The sequence below is a fragment of the Canis lupus genome, chromosome 27 (genome assembly GCF_003254725.2).
Source record: "Canis lupus dingo isolate Sandy chromosome 27, ASM325472v2, whole genome shotgun sequence".
Lineage (NCBI taxonomy): Eukaryota > Metazoa > Chordata > Mammalia > Carnivora > Canidae > Canis > Canis lupus.
The window spans coordinates 45,412,349-45,429,037 of record NC_064269.1 but is presented as its reverse complement, the minus strand read 5'-3'; the positions used below and the strand labels follow the sequence as shown (position 1 = coordinate 45,429,037).

General features: G+C 42.4%; 1 protein-coding gene across 5 annotated transcripts in view; it reads right to left on the bottom strand.

Moving 5' to 3' along the window:
- Positions 1-1,260: 1,260 nt before the first annotated feature.
- Positions 1,261-16,689, bottom strand: part of LOC112668957 (cat eye syndrome critical region protein 2) — a 174,368-nt gene continuing 158,939 nt past the window's right edge. For 4 of the 5 annotated variants that reach the window (XM_025461586.3, XM_025461591.3, XM_025461590.3 and 1 more), the window contains 3 exons: positions 9,237-10,659; positions 7,051-7,162; positions 1,261-6,217 (listed from right to left, as the gene is read on the bottom strand). In XM_025461586.3, coding sequence (XP_025317371.3) covers positions 6,212-6,217; positions 7,051-7,162; positions 9,237-10,659 — 1,541 coding nt within the window. In that variant the 3' untranslated portion in view covers positions 1,261-6,211. The remainder of the gene's footprint in view (positions 6,218-7,050; positions 7,163-9,236; positions 10,660-16,689) is intronic. The other variant, XM_025461587.3, reaches the window with a different exon arrangement.

Sequence of the window (16,689 nt, the reverse complement as noted above, 5' to 3'; positions counted from 1 at the left end):
TTGAGAACCTATCAGTCAATAATAATATCAATAGGGACAATTTAGGGGTGCCTGGGTGGCTCAGTTAAGCATCCAACTAGTGATTTTGGCTCAAGTCATGATCTCATGGGTTGTGAGATTGAGCTTTGTGCTCAGGGGAGGTCTGGTGGTGATTCTTTCTCTCCCTATAACAAATCTTTAAAAAAGGGACAATCTAATACCACACAGTTGGGAGGTCAGGAGGGATCTGTCACTGCCCTAGAAACTGATAAACCTGAGTGAACACAGATCTGGAAATTAGTATTATTTGTGGTAGAATATTTTTACAGAATATTACAAGGCTGATTAAGGATAAAGCAGGCCAGAAATTTTGGTGTCTTAGAACTTCAGCCAACTGATAAGATGGCTACTTTCTGCTTCTTTTTTTTCTTCAAGTAAGCTCTACACCGGAGATGGAGCTCAAACTCCCCAACATCAGGAGACACAGGAGACACGTTCTCCAACTGAGCCAGCCGGGTGCCCCTAGTCTCCCTCTCTCCTTTAACAAAAGCCCTCCTAAGAAATGGAAATAAAAACCGAATAAATTGGGCAGGTAGGAAGGAGATGCTTACCTAGTCTCATAGCTCTCACTTTTCATGAGACAGAGAGGGGGTGGCGCAGAGACACGGGCAGAGAGAGAAGCAGGCTCCATGCAGGGAGCCTGAAGCAGAACTCGATCCCGGGACTCGAGGATCACCACCTGAGCTGAAGGCAGACACTCAACTGCTGAGCCACCCAGGTGTCCCTCATAGCTCCCACTTCTGGCCACTTGTAATGGATCCAGGCTACCGCTGCCCGGTGTCCCCTCATTAAAAGCCAAAATCTTTACCTACTGGACCCCAAGTCCATCCTAGATTTTGGAAGGAGAGTAAAAGTGGTGTATGGAGCCCCAGTGAGTTAAAGGTATGTACCAAGGGCTGGGAATATGTGGGTGGTATTGGGAGTGGGTGCAAGGAGGTGGGTGTTGGCAAGGCGAGCTGGGGAGTATTTTATCCCAGATGTTGTTTGGAAGTGCCAATCGGTTTTGGTACTGTTCTGAGGTTCTCCGCAGAGCATGTACCCCCATCACCTGCACAGGGCACACTCCCCTGCCTGCCCTGACACCACCCACCCACCCTGATGAAGCCAGTTGAGCAGGACCAGCATTTTGTAAGTGGTGGTGCTGAGGCCTAGTTCAAACCTTTGTTCTGATGATAAAAGTGACACATGGACACACACAACTCACGCATAGCAGAGCCTTGCTATTTTAAGAATGTACTTTATACAAAATAACCAGTTCATATGGAAATAAATCTACAGACCTCTGAGGATCAAAAAGCTTTTTAAAAAGTTCTTTTAAAAAATTATCCAACACACAGTATCGAACTAACTACTGAGGTAAGTGTCGCTCTCAGTGAAACAGGGAATCAGCAGACCACGACAAAATATACACAATATAAAAATAAATAGCATTCCCCTTTCCAGTACTGGCCAGGAAAGTTCACACGGCTTTTGCAGCAGAAGGAAAGAATCCCTGACACTGTGTGGTGGAGACTGGCCTGGGCTCCCAGGAGAGTGAGGTACCCGAGTCCCAGCTAGGCAAACAGGGTCACACAAAGGATATTCAATGGGGTTCAGCATTTCAATAATTTACTCAATATCCACACCCCCTGTTCCCAACCCCATCCCACCCTTTTTCAAAACCCATGCAGGAAGTCAGTTGGTTATTAGCCATTTCTACATATCAAAGTTCAGTCAGTCCCGTGGTATACAGTGAGAAACATTGACTATCTGGGGCGACAGCCCTCCTAGATTTCTGTTTCGCAAAGGCCTACAAAGCAGAGACAGATGAACACCTAACCTGGAGACAAAGCTTGTGTCACAGCTTCACGTGAGAGATGGGATGCAGAAATGTCCACTCAAGTTCTGTTAACTTAATTAACAGAATTAAAAGCAGGGCAAGGCTTGGTGTCCTAAGGTTCCAAATTAAAGAGAGAGTCCAACCCACCAAGACAGGAAAAGGGGTTTCTTCTTATGCAGCAAGTCTCAATCATATTTGTAGTTCCTAGACAGTGATGTGAGCCCAGGAATAAAAGCCTCTGCGTGCTCAACACAATGCCCAGTATTCTCCCAGGAGTGGTGAACAGAAAGCTCTCAGCAGGAACACTGCATTCCAGAAACCCCCAAAGGAGAACTGTCCTGGACTCACACACACATGAGCTGACTTCCTCCATGGAGGTCGCTGCAGACTGAGCAGGGGTGAATGGGCGGACAGATAACCATAGGGGGAACAGCAACCATGCTAGAAAACTCTAAGCCTTTCATTTCTTTGAAAATAGTTGTTCTGAAAGTATGTCAGCATTCTGACACTATGTAACTGTCCTTGGGACTGCTGGGTTAAGACTTCCTGTGAAATTTCAAATTAGGTCTTGAGAGTAGTACAGTAGTATTTATAAATTTGAACTTCCATTAAAGAGAAAAAAAGGAAGAAAAATTCAACCAAGTCGTATGGGTCGGGAGCTTGTTTCTGACATCTGTGATGACAGCAACACTGGGATTTTGTGTGTTTTGGACAGCACTTAGCATTCTCTTTGACTCCAGTAGGAATCACCATAAATAAGAATACAGCAGACAAATGCCATGGGGGAATGACACCTGATGGTTAGTCATGAGAAGCACTTTCAAGGTCTGAGTGCCATGATGAATCGACACTGAAAGCTAAGGTCTGAGTGAACTAAGGTGCACACACACACTACAGGTCTTCAGGTTTTCAATAAACATAAAACTAAAGATGAGCATGAGTTTTGCCTTTTTGAGAGCAGTCTGACTTGGGCTCATGGAGAATAAAGAAACATGAATAAGAAGCTCACGTGCACTGCCAGAACGTGTCCGACGTGATTAAGGAGGGGCAGAGTGGCTTTTAATTTTATTTTTAGAAAGTGGGATAGAAGAAGTTTTATGAAAAAGAATCTGCACATTTTGGCCTTACTTACTACTCTTCACATGCATCTACCACAATAAATTTCAGCCAACAGCTACTTTTTAAACAAACAGACTCTGAGGGGAAAAAAAAACCCCAAACCAGAAACCTTCCAAAAAGCTTTACTTTTTTCTGGGTCGTTTATGTCTCTTGGATCTTAGGGGAAAAAAAGATTCTAACTTAATAACGACTCTAACAAAGGCTAGCCACATCTGTTAAATCAAACAGGTGTCAGGGTTTCCTCATTACTCGTGGCTCCCAGCTAACCCTGCTGGGGACTCCTGAGAGCTGGCACATGGACAAGGTGGCAGTGACCCACCCTGTCAAAGTCCTTCTAGGCCGACAGCACATCATTTTTAGGACCTCCTCACACACTACTTGCTAGTTATACAGTGATTTGCTAACCATCATCCCCTCATGGAGAAGATGGCAAATGCATGTGCATCTGCTTAAGACACTTCACAAGTGCCAGAACAGAAAGACGGGAGAGAAGAAAAGGTGCTGTTGGGGGTTGGGAAGAGCAGATCCGTGGCTCACAGCAGCTCAACGTCACATGTGTTCCTGCAATCTTGTAGCTCCTGACGACTTTTAGCAGATCTGCACTTCAAAGACCAGTAAAAGTTCAGGATGTAGCAGACAAGGGCTGAAGCGCTGGTACCTGTAATGCATGACCCAACTCCCACATGGGATGCAACAAGGCTGCCACATTTGCTGCTGCCCTCGTTCCCAGAGTTATGGTAAGATACAGTAGTTCAACCCTTGATATTGTTCTTCCTTAATATTTCCTCACATCTCTACATCCTAAAGAAGGGAGGTTAAGGATAAAAGAATCTACAGATTTCTTCCTAATATTGTTCACAGCTTCTGTCTAGCGACAGTAACGGACTAAGAGGCTGGGAGAGTGAGGAGAAAAGGTTACCTCGAGCAGAGTGGGACAGGTCAGCCCAACTATTGCTTATGGTCCACTCCTCCCCAGGCCCCAGGGTCATTCAGCACAAAGCAAGGCCTCCAACCTCAGCACCAGGGGAACAGAACCTGTCGCTGTGATCCTAGTTAGGCAGCAGCTAAAGGCCTCTCACTCAAACCAACTTTCATGGGAGAAGAGAAAGGCTGTCAGCAGCGAGATGCTCTGGGTCCAGACCAGCTCTAACCAGACCCGAGCCAGCCGTAAAGACCAGTTGGTCTCTCCTCCCTGCTTCTATGCAGACATAAAACCAGAAGTAGTAATGCATCGGCCATGTTAACTCACACTAGCTCAAGAGCTGAACCATCAAATCTGTTCTTCCTGCAGGGACAGCGCTGACCCCTTCATTCTTCCAAACCAGATTATGCCAGTGATAGTTTCTAACAAGAATTCGGACCAAATGAGAACACAACCTCAAAACTCACTCCACTTAAAAAGCACACCAAATTTAAAACTGAAAAAATTCACATTTTTGTGCATTTTATCTTAAAGGCTCCTGCCTGAGCCTTAAGCCACAATGCCAGGTCAATTAGCATTCCCTTATTTGTATGAATTTCCTTTACACCGGAGCTGGTGTCTTGGGTTCCATCTGTTTAACATGGATGTTTCTAATTTGTTTCTTTTCCTAATAGCATAGGCTTAGCAAACTTTAAACATGATAGTTCCACGTTTCATCAAGGACTGGAATTGGAGAGAAAGATTCTAATGGACCCTCACAAGGCTGAATTTGTAAGAAACTAGGGCAGATTGATATTATATGGAAGCTTATCTACTATCCCAAAGGCATGCTTAATATATGCTATTCTTTACAAAAATCTGTAATCTCAGGGCATTTTTCCTTAGTTTTTTGTTTTCTTTGTGGGATATTAAAAACTTTAAAACATAGGAGTCCTAACTTTGGTGGTATCTCAGCTAAAATCAAATATAGAATGCTAAACAGGACAATCCAGTGTAATTCACTTCTAAAACTGTAACAAAGTAATTTAATACTGTAAAATTGTTTCCTATCATAGATATGACAAATGATTTCCAAGAACTCGTTCCTGAAAGCTATTTTAAATCACCATGACTTATTTTACTATGATTCACTTAAAATGAATTCAAACTATATATATTGAAATTCCTAAATTCAAACTGTAAATCTATAGAATACATTTTTCCTATTCAAAACTGTGCAATTTCTTTATTGATACTAACATATACAAACCTGAGTAGTCACTTCCACAAAATGTGATTCGTGCCAGAAAGCTTTGTGTGATGTCTACCAGTTCACAGTCCTGGCAGGTCTGTGAAGAGGACGATTCATTTTATATTCTAATAAGCAAAACACTAGTGATCCGAATTCCTGATACTGGTTTACACCTATCTGGTAGGGCTGATGGCAAATCAGGAAGGGCACCGCTCTCTGAAATCCAGGGATTGGGCCACTGGATGAGAGAGCAGCCTGCCTTCTAGGCTGATGCCTCTGGTAGGCTGTGTGAGAGCACTCTGCCTCCAAACTCAGAAACTCAGCAATCAGGGGGCAGTGCAATGGCACCCTCTCGTGCTGCTTAGAAAGGAGGCCTTCAACTCACAAGGGACTGCTGGCCACTGAGGAAACAGTGACATTTTACAAGAGTAAACTTTTCCTACCCTCTTCTCCAGCTCCCAAAAGTATTCAGTGTGACATGATTGTAAACAGATAAGGATCACTCTAGTGCTGCATGCCCACCACAGTTAGGACTTCCATTTCTTCCACATCCCCACCCACCCTTCCCACTTATTTACAATACATTCACCACCAACAACAAAAATTATTTTTAAAAGGCAACATGAAAATTCTGTAAACTGGACCCAGCTCCAAACACATTAATACTACGAGTAGTCCTTTCCCCAAATATATACCTGAGTTAGCTGCTCATGAAAGTTTACAAGCACCACTCCATTCTTAAGTATGACCCCCCCTCCCCCAAGGTTAAGATAATTTTCCCTGAACAAGAGTCTCAGGACTTAGACAAGCCATTACTAATTTCAGTTCAATTTGTTCTCGACTATTGGCCATACGAGAGATCCCCAACCAAGGACCCCTGTAAATTGGTGTTAGTCTAAGAAGTATGCTTCCAAGGCTCTGGGAAAGGCTTCAGCTCTTGGATGGCAGGACGTGATGCACTGTGAAGGGGTGTGGCAGGCTAACAGGAACAGAGATGGGCAGGGATCATTTCCCTAAATTCTCCATGTTCCAGTCTTCATGTGCAGCTTTCTGTTTCCTTGGGGTTTATTTCGTCCTTGGACTAACTCTGAGAGAAGCAATAAAGACAATTTAAACAAAATTAACAACGGTGCTATTTATTTTTAATTAATTAATTAATTAATTAATTAATTTTTAAGCTGTGCTGTTTAAAAAAATTAAATAAGCCAAAGTGCTGTACAGGTTCCTCTCCATCTGGGAAAATGGCTTGGTTTTGTTTCAGCTGTCACACTTAACTTCCAGAGAGTGGGCTCTGGCCCTCCTCACTCAGGAGCTGTAGGGACTCCCTGCACATTAGGGAACAATACTGATGCTCTTAATGATAATGACTTCACTGCGGTCAAGGAAGAGATGAAATGAGATACTGTGCATAGAGAACCATAGCACAGTGCCTCGCAGAAAAGCAGCACTTGAAGGTAGTTACTATTATTTAAAATCCTGACTGGTCTCTCTTCAGATGAAATAGATGAAGAAGGGTAAAAAATACTAAAGCTATCACATCAAAATAAAAGTTAGTGGCCAGTTTGGAAAAAGGAGCCTTGAACAATCCCCAAACAGCTGGTTACCAGACGAAAAGAAAATAGGAACATGAAGCTACTTCTGAGACGGTCTTCTCTCTCTCTCTCTCTTTTTTTTTTAAAGATTCCCATGAGGCTGTCTTCTCTGGACTCTCCCCATTGTTGAATCAACTGAGAGCACAGGGCCTGGGTGGCTCTTTTTACTTGGTTGCCAGGAGGGCATGATGTACTAGATTCTAGTTCAAGTTCCTATATTAACAGGACATCTTAAAAAATATATATTTTTCAGAATCACAATAAACTCATAATGAAGTATTTCCTGCCATCTGGAAGAATAACAGGAATTCTAATTTTGGATTTTTACCTGATCAAGAGGAAGTGTTGGGGGCTTATGTGGTGTCAGCTCTTCCTGTGATGTTGCTGGTGTTGGGGTCTTTGGGAACGAGGACTGTGACTGGACTGGATGCATTTGCATTCTATAGCCACAAGTAAGAACAGTTAAGAATTAATGAAGACATATTAATTAGAAAGGAAAGAGATCCTTTAATCATGAAAATCTCAGGGCGATAGTGCCTTAATTATCTAGGTAATCAAACTTGGAATCAACACAGGGACAAAGTACTACAAGTCTGATGCAATCATGTGACACCGCCTAAACAGTGTTCTTGACAAGTGTTTAAATGGACTCCAAACATAGGGAACAATGAGAAAAATCCAGAATCTGGGACATCTTACATGAGAACTAGCCTCAAATGTTTGAAAAACAAAACAAAACGATGACAGAATACATGTTGTAAATTAAGAGACTAAAGGACAGAGAAACCAAATATAAATACATTAACCTTAAGTGAATCCTGGATGGGAAAAAAACCCAAAATAAGATAAAACAAAGAAGCACAGCCATAAGAGACATTTTGGGGACAAATGGAGAAATTAAATAAGGGCTCTATATTAAACACTATTACTGTTATTTTCCTTCCATGGAATAACAGTTTCAGATTGTGCTCCAGGAGAATGACATAACTTGCAGCTGAAGTATATAGGAAGAAGGGGTCATGAAGTCTGCAACTTACTTCCCAATGGTTTGAAACAAAACATCAACATAAGTGATGAAGCATAAAACAAATATGGCAGAACAGTAAATGGGGAAGAAGTTTTGGAGGTAAGGTCTCAGGCTGGCATTGAAGAGCGGCACATTTGTTTTTAAGTTGGATGGTACTGGCTTTATGATTAGGGGTTCATGACTTTGGTGTAAAACAAGTTCATTTAACTGTTTTTATATATTATTAACTTGAAAATCTTCTGGATCACTGATCACCTCACGGAGCCTTAAAAACATCACTATTTGGGATCCCTGGGTGGCGCAGCGGTTTGGCGCCTGCCTTTGGCCCAGGGCGTGATCCTGGAGACCCGGGATCGAATCCCATGTCGGGCTCCCAGTGCATGGAGCCTGCTTCTCCCTCTGCCTGTGTCTCTGCCTCTCTCTCTCTCTGTGTGACTATCAAAAATAAATAAATAAATAAATAAATAAATAAATAAATAAATAAATAAATAAAATAAAAAAAAACAACAAAAAAACATCACTATTTGCAAGAATTCTCATGCGGACTGAATATGATTTGTTTTAATTCTGGATAAACCTAGTTTCTTTATTCAGTAGTGTTAGAGGAAGGAATGAAAGGCAAGGGATAAAACCTGAACATTACACATGATCTCCCATAACCTCAGGTTTGAAAGACCTATTTTACCTTGATCAGAGTATCTGAACTTAGCAGCAATGCTGATGCCTCTGCCTATGGCTCTTGAACTGTGGCTATCAAGTTTCCAGTGTCAAGATCTAACCAGTCATTTATGTATTTGTCTTTTTAAATTTTATTTTATTTTAAAAGATTTTATTTATTATTTATTTATTTATTTATTTATTTACTTATTTATTATTCATTCATTCATTCATTCATTCATGAGAGACACAGAAAGAGAGAGAGAGACAGGCAGAGACATAGGTACAGGGAGAAGGAGGATCCATGCAGGGAGCCTGATGTGAGACTCGATCTTGGGACTCCAGGATCATACCCTGGGCCGAATTCGGTGCTAAACCGCTGAGACATCCAGGCGTCCCTGTATTTATCTTTTTTTTTTTTTTTTTTTAAATTTATGCATGCACATGAGAGAGCGAGTGAGAGCGAGCAAGCAAGAGCAGGGAGGAGAGGGAGAAGCAGGCTTCTTGCTGAGCAGGATGTGGGGCTCAATCCCAGGACCCTGAGATCATGACTTGAGTCAAAGGCAGATGCTTCACTGACTAAGCCACACAGGCACCCAGCCAATTCACTTCCATGAGGGAACACAATGCCAAAGATAAAATCAGACTCAAAGGCTGAAACATTTCCAGTACGTCTCCAATTATCAATGATTCACACACTTTCCTTGGAACTACACCACTAAAGGTTATCACCTTCGTTCCCTAAAGCCATTTTTCTTTCTAAAACTAACATGTATTCTATTCTCAGAAAAAAGAAACAAAATCCAAGAAACTACTGAATGCAATCTTACCCTGAAGGCCTATACATTTCCTGGAAAGGTCCCCTTATTCCACTTCCAGTGCCAATCTGTTCCATCATTACAGCTTGAAAGTGACCCAGGCCCTCCTCCTGGCAGCGATAGATAGGGCCCTCCTGAGAGAGGCCATTGGGCTGGGCAGCCACTGGATGATGAGGTGGGTGAGGAGCCACAGGGGAAGAGTAAGGCCTAGGCTGGAAATGACTGGCTGGCCGCTGAGGTGTGTAAGGAGGCCCTGTCTGTAGCATCACACCATGGGGTTGGAAAGTAGATGAACCGAATCCCATTCCTGAACTCAGAGGTGGAGGAGGAGTTCCATAAAGGTACTCGCTGGTTGACAATGAGCTCTGCCGCTTGGTAGCTGCATTATGGTTGTCCAGGTCTAAAAATTCTTTTGGACTCTCTGGCCTCTCCATCGATTCATCCAGCTTCTCTTCCTCTGGACCAGGATTCTGCCCATCAGTTGAGACTACTTTAGCAGCCACCACATCCATTTGGGTTGGGGAAGTTAAGGCAGCATTCAGTGTCTCACAGCCTTGCAGATTAGCCAAGGTACTCTTATCTGAGAAGAGGGGCCTTGGTGGGGGAGGTGGATTAGGTGGGAGCCCACTTGGGCTTCCTGGGGGATGAATATGTCTTTGCCAGTCAGAAAAGCCCTGCGGACACGGATAATAAGGAGTTCGCTGATAGTGATGGTAGGAAGGCTGAGGCGGTGACTGGTAGGAATACCTCATTCCTTGGTGGGGACGATACCGGGGAAAGACTCCAGAATGAGAGTTATTAGATTGAAAGCCCCTAGGGGGAAAATGCTGAGGATGGGATATTGGGGGTTTACTTCCCATCATGGGGCCCAAACCTTGCAGACCTGGACTGATGTGGTAATGTGTGGCTGAATTTGGGTATTCCAGGCCAGGCATGTATAAGGGAGAAAACTGGCTTACGGTGCCCCCCAGCAAATTGGGGTCTGTGTTGGGAGGTGTAGCAGGGTTCTGTCCTGTACATGGCATGGTTTCCTGTAGCGTTTTGCCTCTGGGGCAGAGTGGCTTTTCTGAATCACTACCACCAAGGCCCTTCCCCTCTGATCCACAAGGGGATGCTTCAACAATCACTCCATTTTCAGCTAGAACCCCTCTATCTGCCAGAGTGGAGAGGTCTTGCATACATCCTTGAGTGGCTGGGCTGGTATAGTTGCTCTCTGGGGGCCAGGCATTCTTGCTCTTTGTTGCTTTACAGTTTTCTCCAGATTCTGAGGAGTCGCTTTTGAGCTCTGGGCCCTCTGTTTCCCTTTCCTGTGGCGAGCTCTGCCTGGTACAGTCGGTCTGCAAGGGAGGTGTAGGGTGAGGTAGTTGTTTGAGGTAAATTCCCTCTGAAGCACCAATGTTTGGTGGTTTCTCCTCAAGCCCAGGCAAGGGATCTGCTGTAGGAAAAACACAGATCCAAGTAATAATTCAGTAGCTGAAATTACAATACTGATGGGGATGACAGTGAAAAGAACATGAAAGCAATCAGATAAGGACAGGTGGGGTTGAGGTGGATATGTGGTCATTCAAGCTTCAGCCAAAAATTTTGAAGGTCTGTGAAAGGGATCATGTCGTCGAGGCCCTTGTAAACTCCACCTTATAGACCAAGAGATAATACCTAGCACCTCTACAGCTAACTCATAAAGTCTGCCAAAGAATGGAAATATCCCTGTCTCTCTCTTGCTGTGCTGTCACAGTCAGATTAGTAAATGAGTGGGAGATAATTCAAGTAGATGCACGTCATATATGGAGATACAATAAGAAAGAGAAGTACATGATGGAAAAGTTTCAAGAAAGCTAGATCCCTGACTTCTGCCCCTCAAACAATAAGTTCCACAGCAGCAAGGACTTTATTTTGTTCCCCACCACTGTTTGTACTTGCACAAAATAGGGAATAAAGATTTCTTGAATGAAAGAAAATATTTAACTTGTCTAGATGTCTTGAAAACAAGATGGCTACAGAATAAAACTCAAAAGCCACCTTTAACTATTATAGAAATTTACTACACCCAAATAAATTAATTTACCAGGCTCAAATGCTTAATTATAAACTCAGAATTCTTTATCTTGTTGTTCTGTCAAACCAGAAATATGCTATTATTACATCCTTTCAAGTAGAACAGAGTTGTTGCTCAGGTGTGAACAAAATACAATTCTGGGGGATGCCTGGGTGGCTCAGTGGTTGAGTGTCTTGCCTTTGGTTCAGGGCGTAGTCCTGGGGTCCTGGGATGGAGTCCTGCATTGGACTCCCTGTAAGGAGCCTGCTTCTCTCTCTGCCTGTGTCTCTGCCTCTCTCTCTCTGTGTGTCTCTCATGAATAAATAAAATCTTAAAAAAAAAAAAAAATTCTGGTAACAGATCTTAAAGACAAGATTAAGTATTCACAACAACTTTTAAAGACCTACTAAAAATCTCAGTCAACTAATGAACTAATGCTGGCTTGAAAAATCAAAGGTGGGCAGCCCCGGTGGCTCAGCAGTTTAGTGCCACCTTCAGCCTGGGGTGTGACCCTGGAGACCCGGGATCGAGTCCCACGTTGGGTTCCCTGTATGGAGCCTACTTCCCTCTCTCTCTCTCTCTCTCTGCCATGAATAAATAAATAAAATCTTAAAAAAAAAAAACAAAAAAAACCCAAAGGTATAAGCTATACAATGAAATTTAAATCAACACTTTTCATTTTGTCAACATAAAACGTGGCAACTAACAAATAGCCTTATCCACATTTTCACCAGAGGGTTTATTCTGAAGCTTGAGTTCCAGACACCATTTAAAATCAGTATTAGACAATTGTGTTAGAGCTAGTGTTCACAAGTGGGCCTTCCCTTGAAAGAAACACTTTTAAAAAGTAAGTCTGAATTGGGGAATATGGCAGAGTAGGAGGATCTTAAGCTCATCTCGTCTCATGGTAACAACTAGGTAACTAGATAATACCAGGATCAGCAGAAAGCAACCTAAAGGCTGGCAGAACAGACTCTCCACAGCTAAATGTAGAGCAGTGGCCACATCCAGGAGGGTAGGAAGGACAGAGGCGTTGTTGGGAGCCAAATGGATCCCCAGGCTGTCCACAGCAGGGAGGGATGCAGTGGGCATACAGATGGGAGAGGGGCAGATGCCCAAACCAGAAACCCCAGGCACGGAACCTGTGTGGGGAAGGTGAATTCCTGTTACATTTGGGTTTGAAAACCAGAGGGACCCAAGAATCTGGGGCTTATTGGTACCTGAAACTTTAAAAATCAGTGGGCTCAGCTCTGGGAAATCCAGGAGACTAGAGTCCCTGGCCTTAAAAAGACAGCAGCCCTACTGAGATAGAGCATAGAAGCAACAGTGTGAAAAAATATCTGACTTTTATGGAAAGGAGATTCATTTACTCATAGTGTATACTGGAGGGGAAGGAATCTTTGGGAGACCACTCAAAGAACAAAAGTGGGCAGGCACCATTTTCCTCCCTTGCTTCCTAGCCTAGATAGATGGACACCCGTGGGAACCAGCGCAGTGCTAACACTTGTCACAGAGCTATCAGTGTGCCCTGCCCTGGCATTCTCCTGCAGAAATACCCCTCCACCCAAGCCTGGGCAGAAGTTTCCTGGGCAGCTGCAGCTCTCTCCTCCAGCAGACTGGTGAGGAGCTTCCTGGCAGTTATGGGTCCTGTTTTGCATTTTTCTGTTGACTTGGCCCCCTCAATATGCCCTTGGCTGGAGCCCACCCAAAGAGATGCCAAGAGCCTGGGAAGATGCAAGCAGCTAGGACAAGGACAAGCACTACTTCAAAGAGATTCCTGCCCTGCTTGGATACAGGAGAAGATAACCACACATACCAGTCTCACTGAGGCTCCCACAGTGGGCTGGGGGTAGACAAGCTGTTTGGACTGAAGGCCAACCCTACCAATGAAAGCTTCTCAGAGGACAACACACAGAAAGTGTCCAGCAGTTTGGTTCTACTGCACCTCTGATAAATGCCTGGCCTAACTCAACCCAAGCTTGGGTGGCCCAAGACTGACCCACTAACAATGCAGGGACTAAACAGGCAACAGGCAAATAGAGCCACTGTAGACAACTGGATTGAAGGCAAATGTGTCTCAGTTGCAAGACTCAGCTACTCTACAGTATGGTGCACACAACACGCTGAAGCCAGTTATACATAAGAGAAATCCCATAAAACCATAAGCTCATTTTTCAGCAGAAACTTTGTAGGCCACAGGAAATGATATAATATATCCAAAGTGCTAAAAGAAAAAAACACCAGTAGCCAAGAATATTCTATTCAGGAACGCTATCATTAACTAGAAGGAGAGTCTTCTCAGGCAAAGAAAAATTAAGGGAATTCATCATCACTAACCAGACCTATGAGAAATCTTAAAAGGGACTTTGAGTGGAAAGGAAAGATCATATGCAGGAGTAAGAAAAGAAGGAAGCACAAAAGCAGGGAAGTTAAGTATATCTATAAAAGTCAGTTAAAGTGATTCACAAAACAAAAGGATAAAAAGTACGACACCATTTGCCTAAAACCTGGTGGGGAGGCATGGTGGAAGTAAAGAATGGGTTCAAATTTAAGTGACAATCAACTTAACATAGACTACTACATGCAAAAGATGGGGTATATATATATACCTAATAGCAACCACACATCAAAAACCAGTAGTTGATATACAAAAAATACAGAGAAAGGAATCCAAGTGTATCACTACAGAAAGCCACCAAACCTGACAAAAGAGAGCCAAGAGAAGAAACAGAGAACTAAAAAAAGAAACCAAAAAAAAAAAAACCCCCAAAAAAACCCAAAACAAAACCTTAAAACAAGTAACAATGGTAATACGAACTTATCTATAAATAATTCTCTGAAAAAAAAAAATTACTCTGGATGTAAATGGACTAAATGTTCCAATCAAAATATATGGTGCGGGATCCCTGGGTGGCGCAGCGGTTTAGCGCCTGCCTTTGGCCCAGGGCGCGATCCTGGAGACCCAGGATCGAATCCCACATCGGGCTCCCAGTGCATGGAGCCTGCTTCTCCCTCTGCCTGTGTCTCTACCTCTCTCTCTCTCTCTCTCTCTGTGTGCCTATCATAAAAAAAAAAAATATATATATATATATATATATATATATGGTGCTACAATTGATTAAAAAGAAAAAAAAAAGGCTCATCTATAATGCTGCCTACAAGAGACTCATTTCAGACCAAAAAGACACATGCAGGGCAGCCTGGGTGGCTCAGTGGTTTAGCTCTGCCTTCAGCCCAGGGCGTGATCCTGGAGACCCGGGATTGAGTCCCATGTCGGGCTCCCTGCATGGAGCCTGCTTCTCCCTCTGTCTGTGTCTCTGCCTCCACCCCCCCCCCCCCCCCGTGAATAAATAAATAAAATCTTAAAAAGATTTAAAAACACATTCAGATTGAAAGTGAAGGGACGGAGAAGCATTTAATCATGCAAATGGATGTCAAAAGAAACACAAGGTAGCAATACCTATTTCAGACAAAACAGAATGTAACAAAGACTGTAATAAGAGACAAAGAAGGACACTACATAATCAAAAGGCAAGATCCCATAAGAAGATATAACAATTGTAAATATTTATGCACCCAACACTGGAACACTGAAATACAAAAAGCAGCCAATGACAAACATAAAGGAAATAATAAGAATACAATAATAATAGGGGACTTTCACACCCTACTTATATCAATGGACAGAGCATCCAACAGAAAATCAACAAGGAAGAGAGAGAGAGGCAGAGAACCCTGGAGTTCTGGGATCGAGTTCCACATCGGGCTCTTGTGTGGAGCCTGCTTCTCCCAGCGCCTGTGTCTCTCTCTCTTGCTGTGCCTCTCATGAATAAATAAATAAAATCTTTAAAAACAAACAAAAAAACATTTTTTTAAAAAACAAAAAAAAAAAATTTATTTTTAAGTGATCTCTACAACCAACATGGGACTTGAATTCACAACCCCAAGATAAAGAGTTGCATATTCTACTGATTGAGCCAGCCAGGCGCCCATTTACAGTTTCACCAAAAATAATAAAATACCTAGAAGTAAACTTAACAAAGGAGGCAAAAAAGGTTGATACTCTGAAAACTATAAAACACTGATAAAAAAAATTAAAGACAAGATAATCAATGGAAAGATATGCCATTAAAAAAAAAAAAAAAAAAAAAAAGGGAAGTCAGCCCAAGTGGCTCAGTGGTTTAGCGCTGACTTCGGCCCAGGGCGTGATCCTGGAGACCCGGGATTGAGTCCCATGTCAGGCTCCCTGCATGGAGCCTGCTTCTCCCTCTGCCTGTGTCTCTGCCTCTCTATGTCTCTCATGAATAGATAAATAAAATCTTAAAAAAAAGGGGGGGGGGGGCAGAAGACATGAACAGACATTTCTTCAAAGAAGGCATTTAAATAGCCAACAGACACATGAAAAGATGCTTATCATCAAGGAAATGCTAATTAAAACCACAATGAGGTATCACCTCACAGCCCACAGAATGGCTAAAATCAACAACACAAGAAACAAATGTTGGTGAGGATGTAGAAAAAAAAACATTGGGCACTGTTGGGAGGAAAGCAAACTGGTGTAGCCAATTCTAGAAAATCGTATGGAGGTTCCTCAAAAAATTAAAAATAGAATTACCATATGATCCATTAATTCCACTACTGGGTATTTGTCCAAAGAATAGGAGAACAATAATTTGAAAGGTATATGCACCCTATGTTTACTACAGCACTAGAGTTTACTTAGCTATCTACAATAGCCAGGATATGGAAGCAACCCATGTGTCCACTGAAAGATGAATGGATCAAGAAGTGGTTATGAATAAATAATGGAGTATTGACCATAAAAAATGAAATATTGCTATTTACAACAACATGGATGGAAGATATAATGCTAAGTGAAATAAATCAGGAGAAAAACAAATACTATATGATTTCACTCATATGGGGAATTTAAAAAACGAACAAAGAAAAAGACCAACAGAAAAACGGACTCTTAATTATAGAGAACTGATGGTTACCAGAGAGGAGGTGGGTGGGGAAATGGGTGAAATAGGTGATGGGAATTAAGAGCACACTTATCAAAAAAAAGAAAAAAAGAAAAAAGAAAAAAGAAAAAAAGAGCACACTTATCATGAAAGCACAGAGTAATGTAGGGATTTGTTGAATCACAATATTGTACACCTGAAACTAATATAACACTGTATATAGTATTATATACAATTATAGTTGGGGCTGGATCCCACAACTCTGAGATCATGACCTGAGCTGAAATCAAGAGTCAGACGCTTAAATGACTGAGCCACTCAGGTGCCCCTCTCCAGTCATATGTTGAAGAAAATAACATAAGACGGGGTGGACATCTATTCTAGAAACACGCACTAATTACACAAAATATGCTTTTCATCTTCTAAATTTTCAGGTTAATCTCTTAAATGATATTTCTAAGAAATC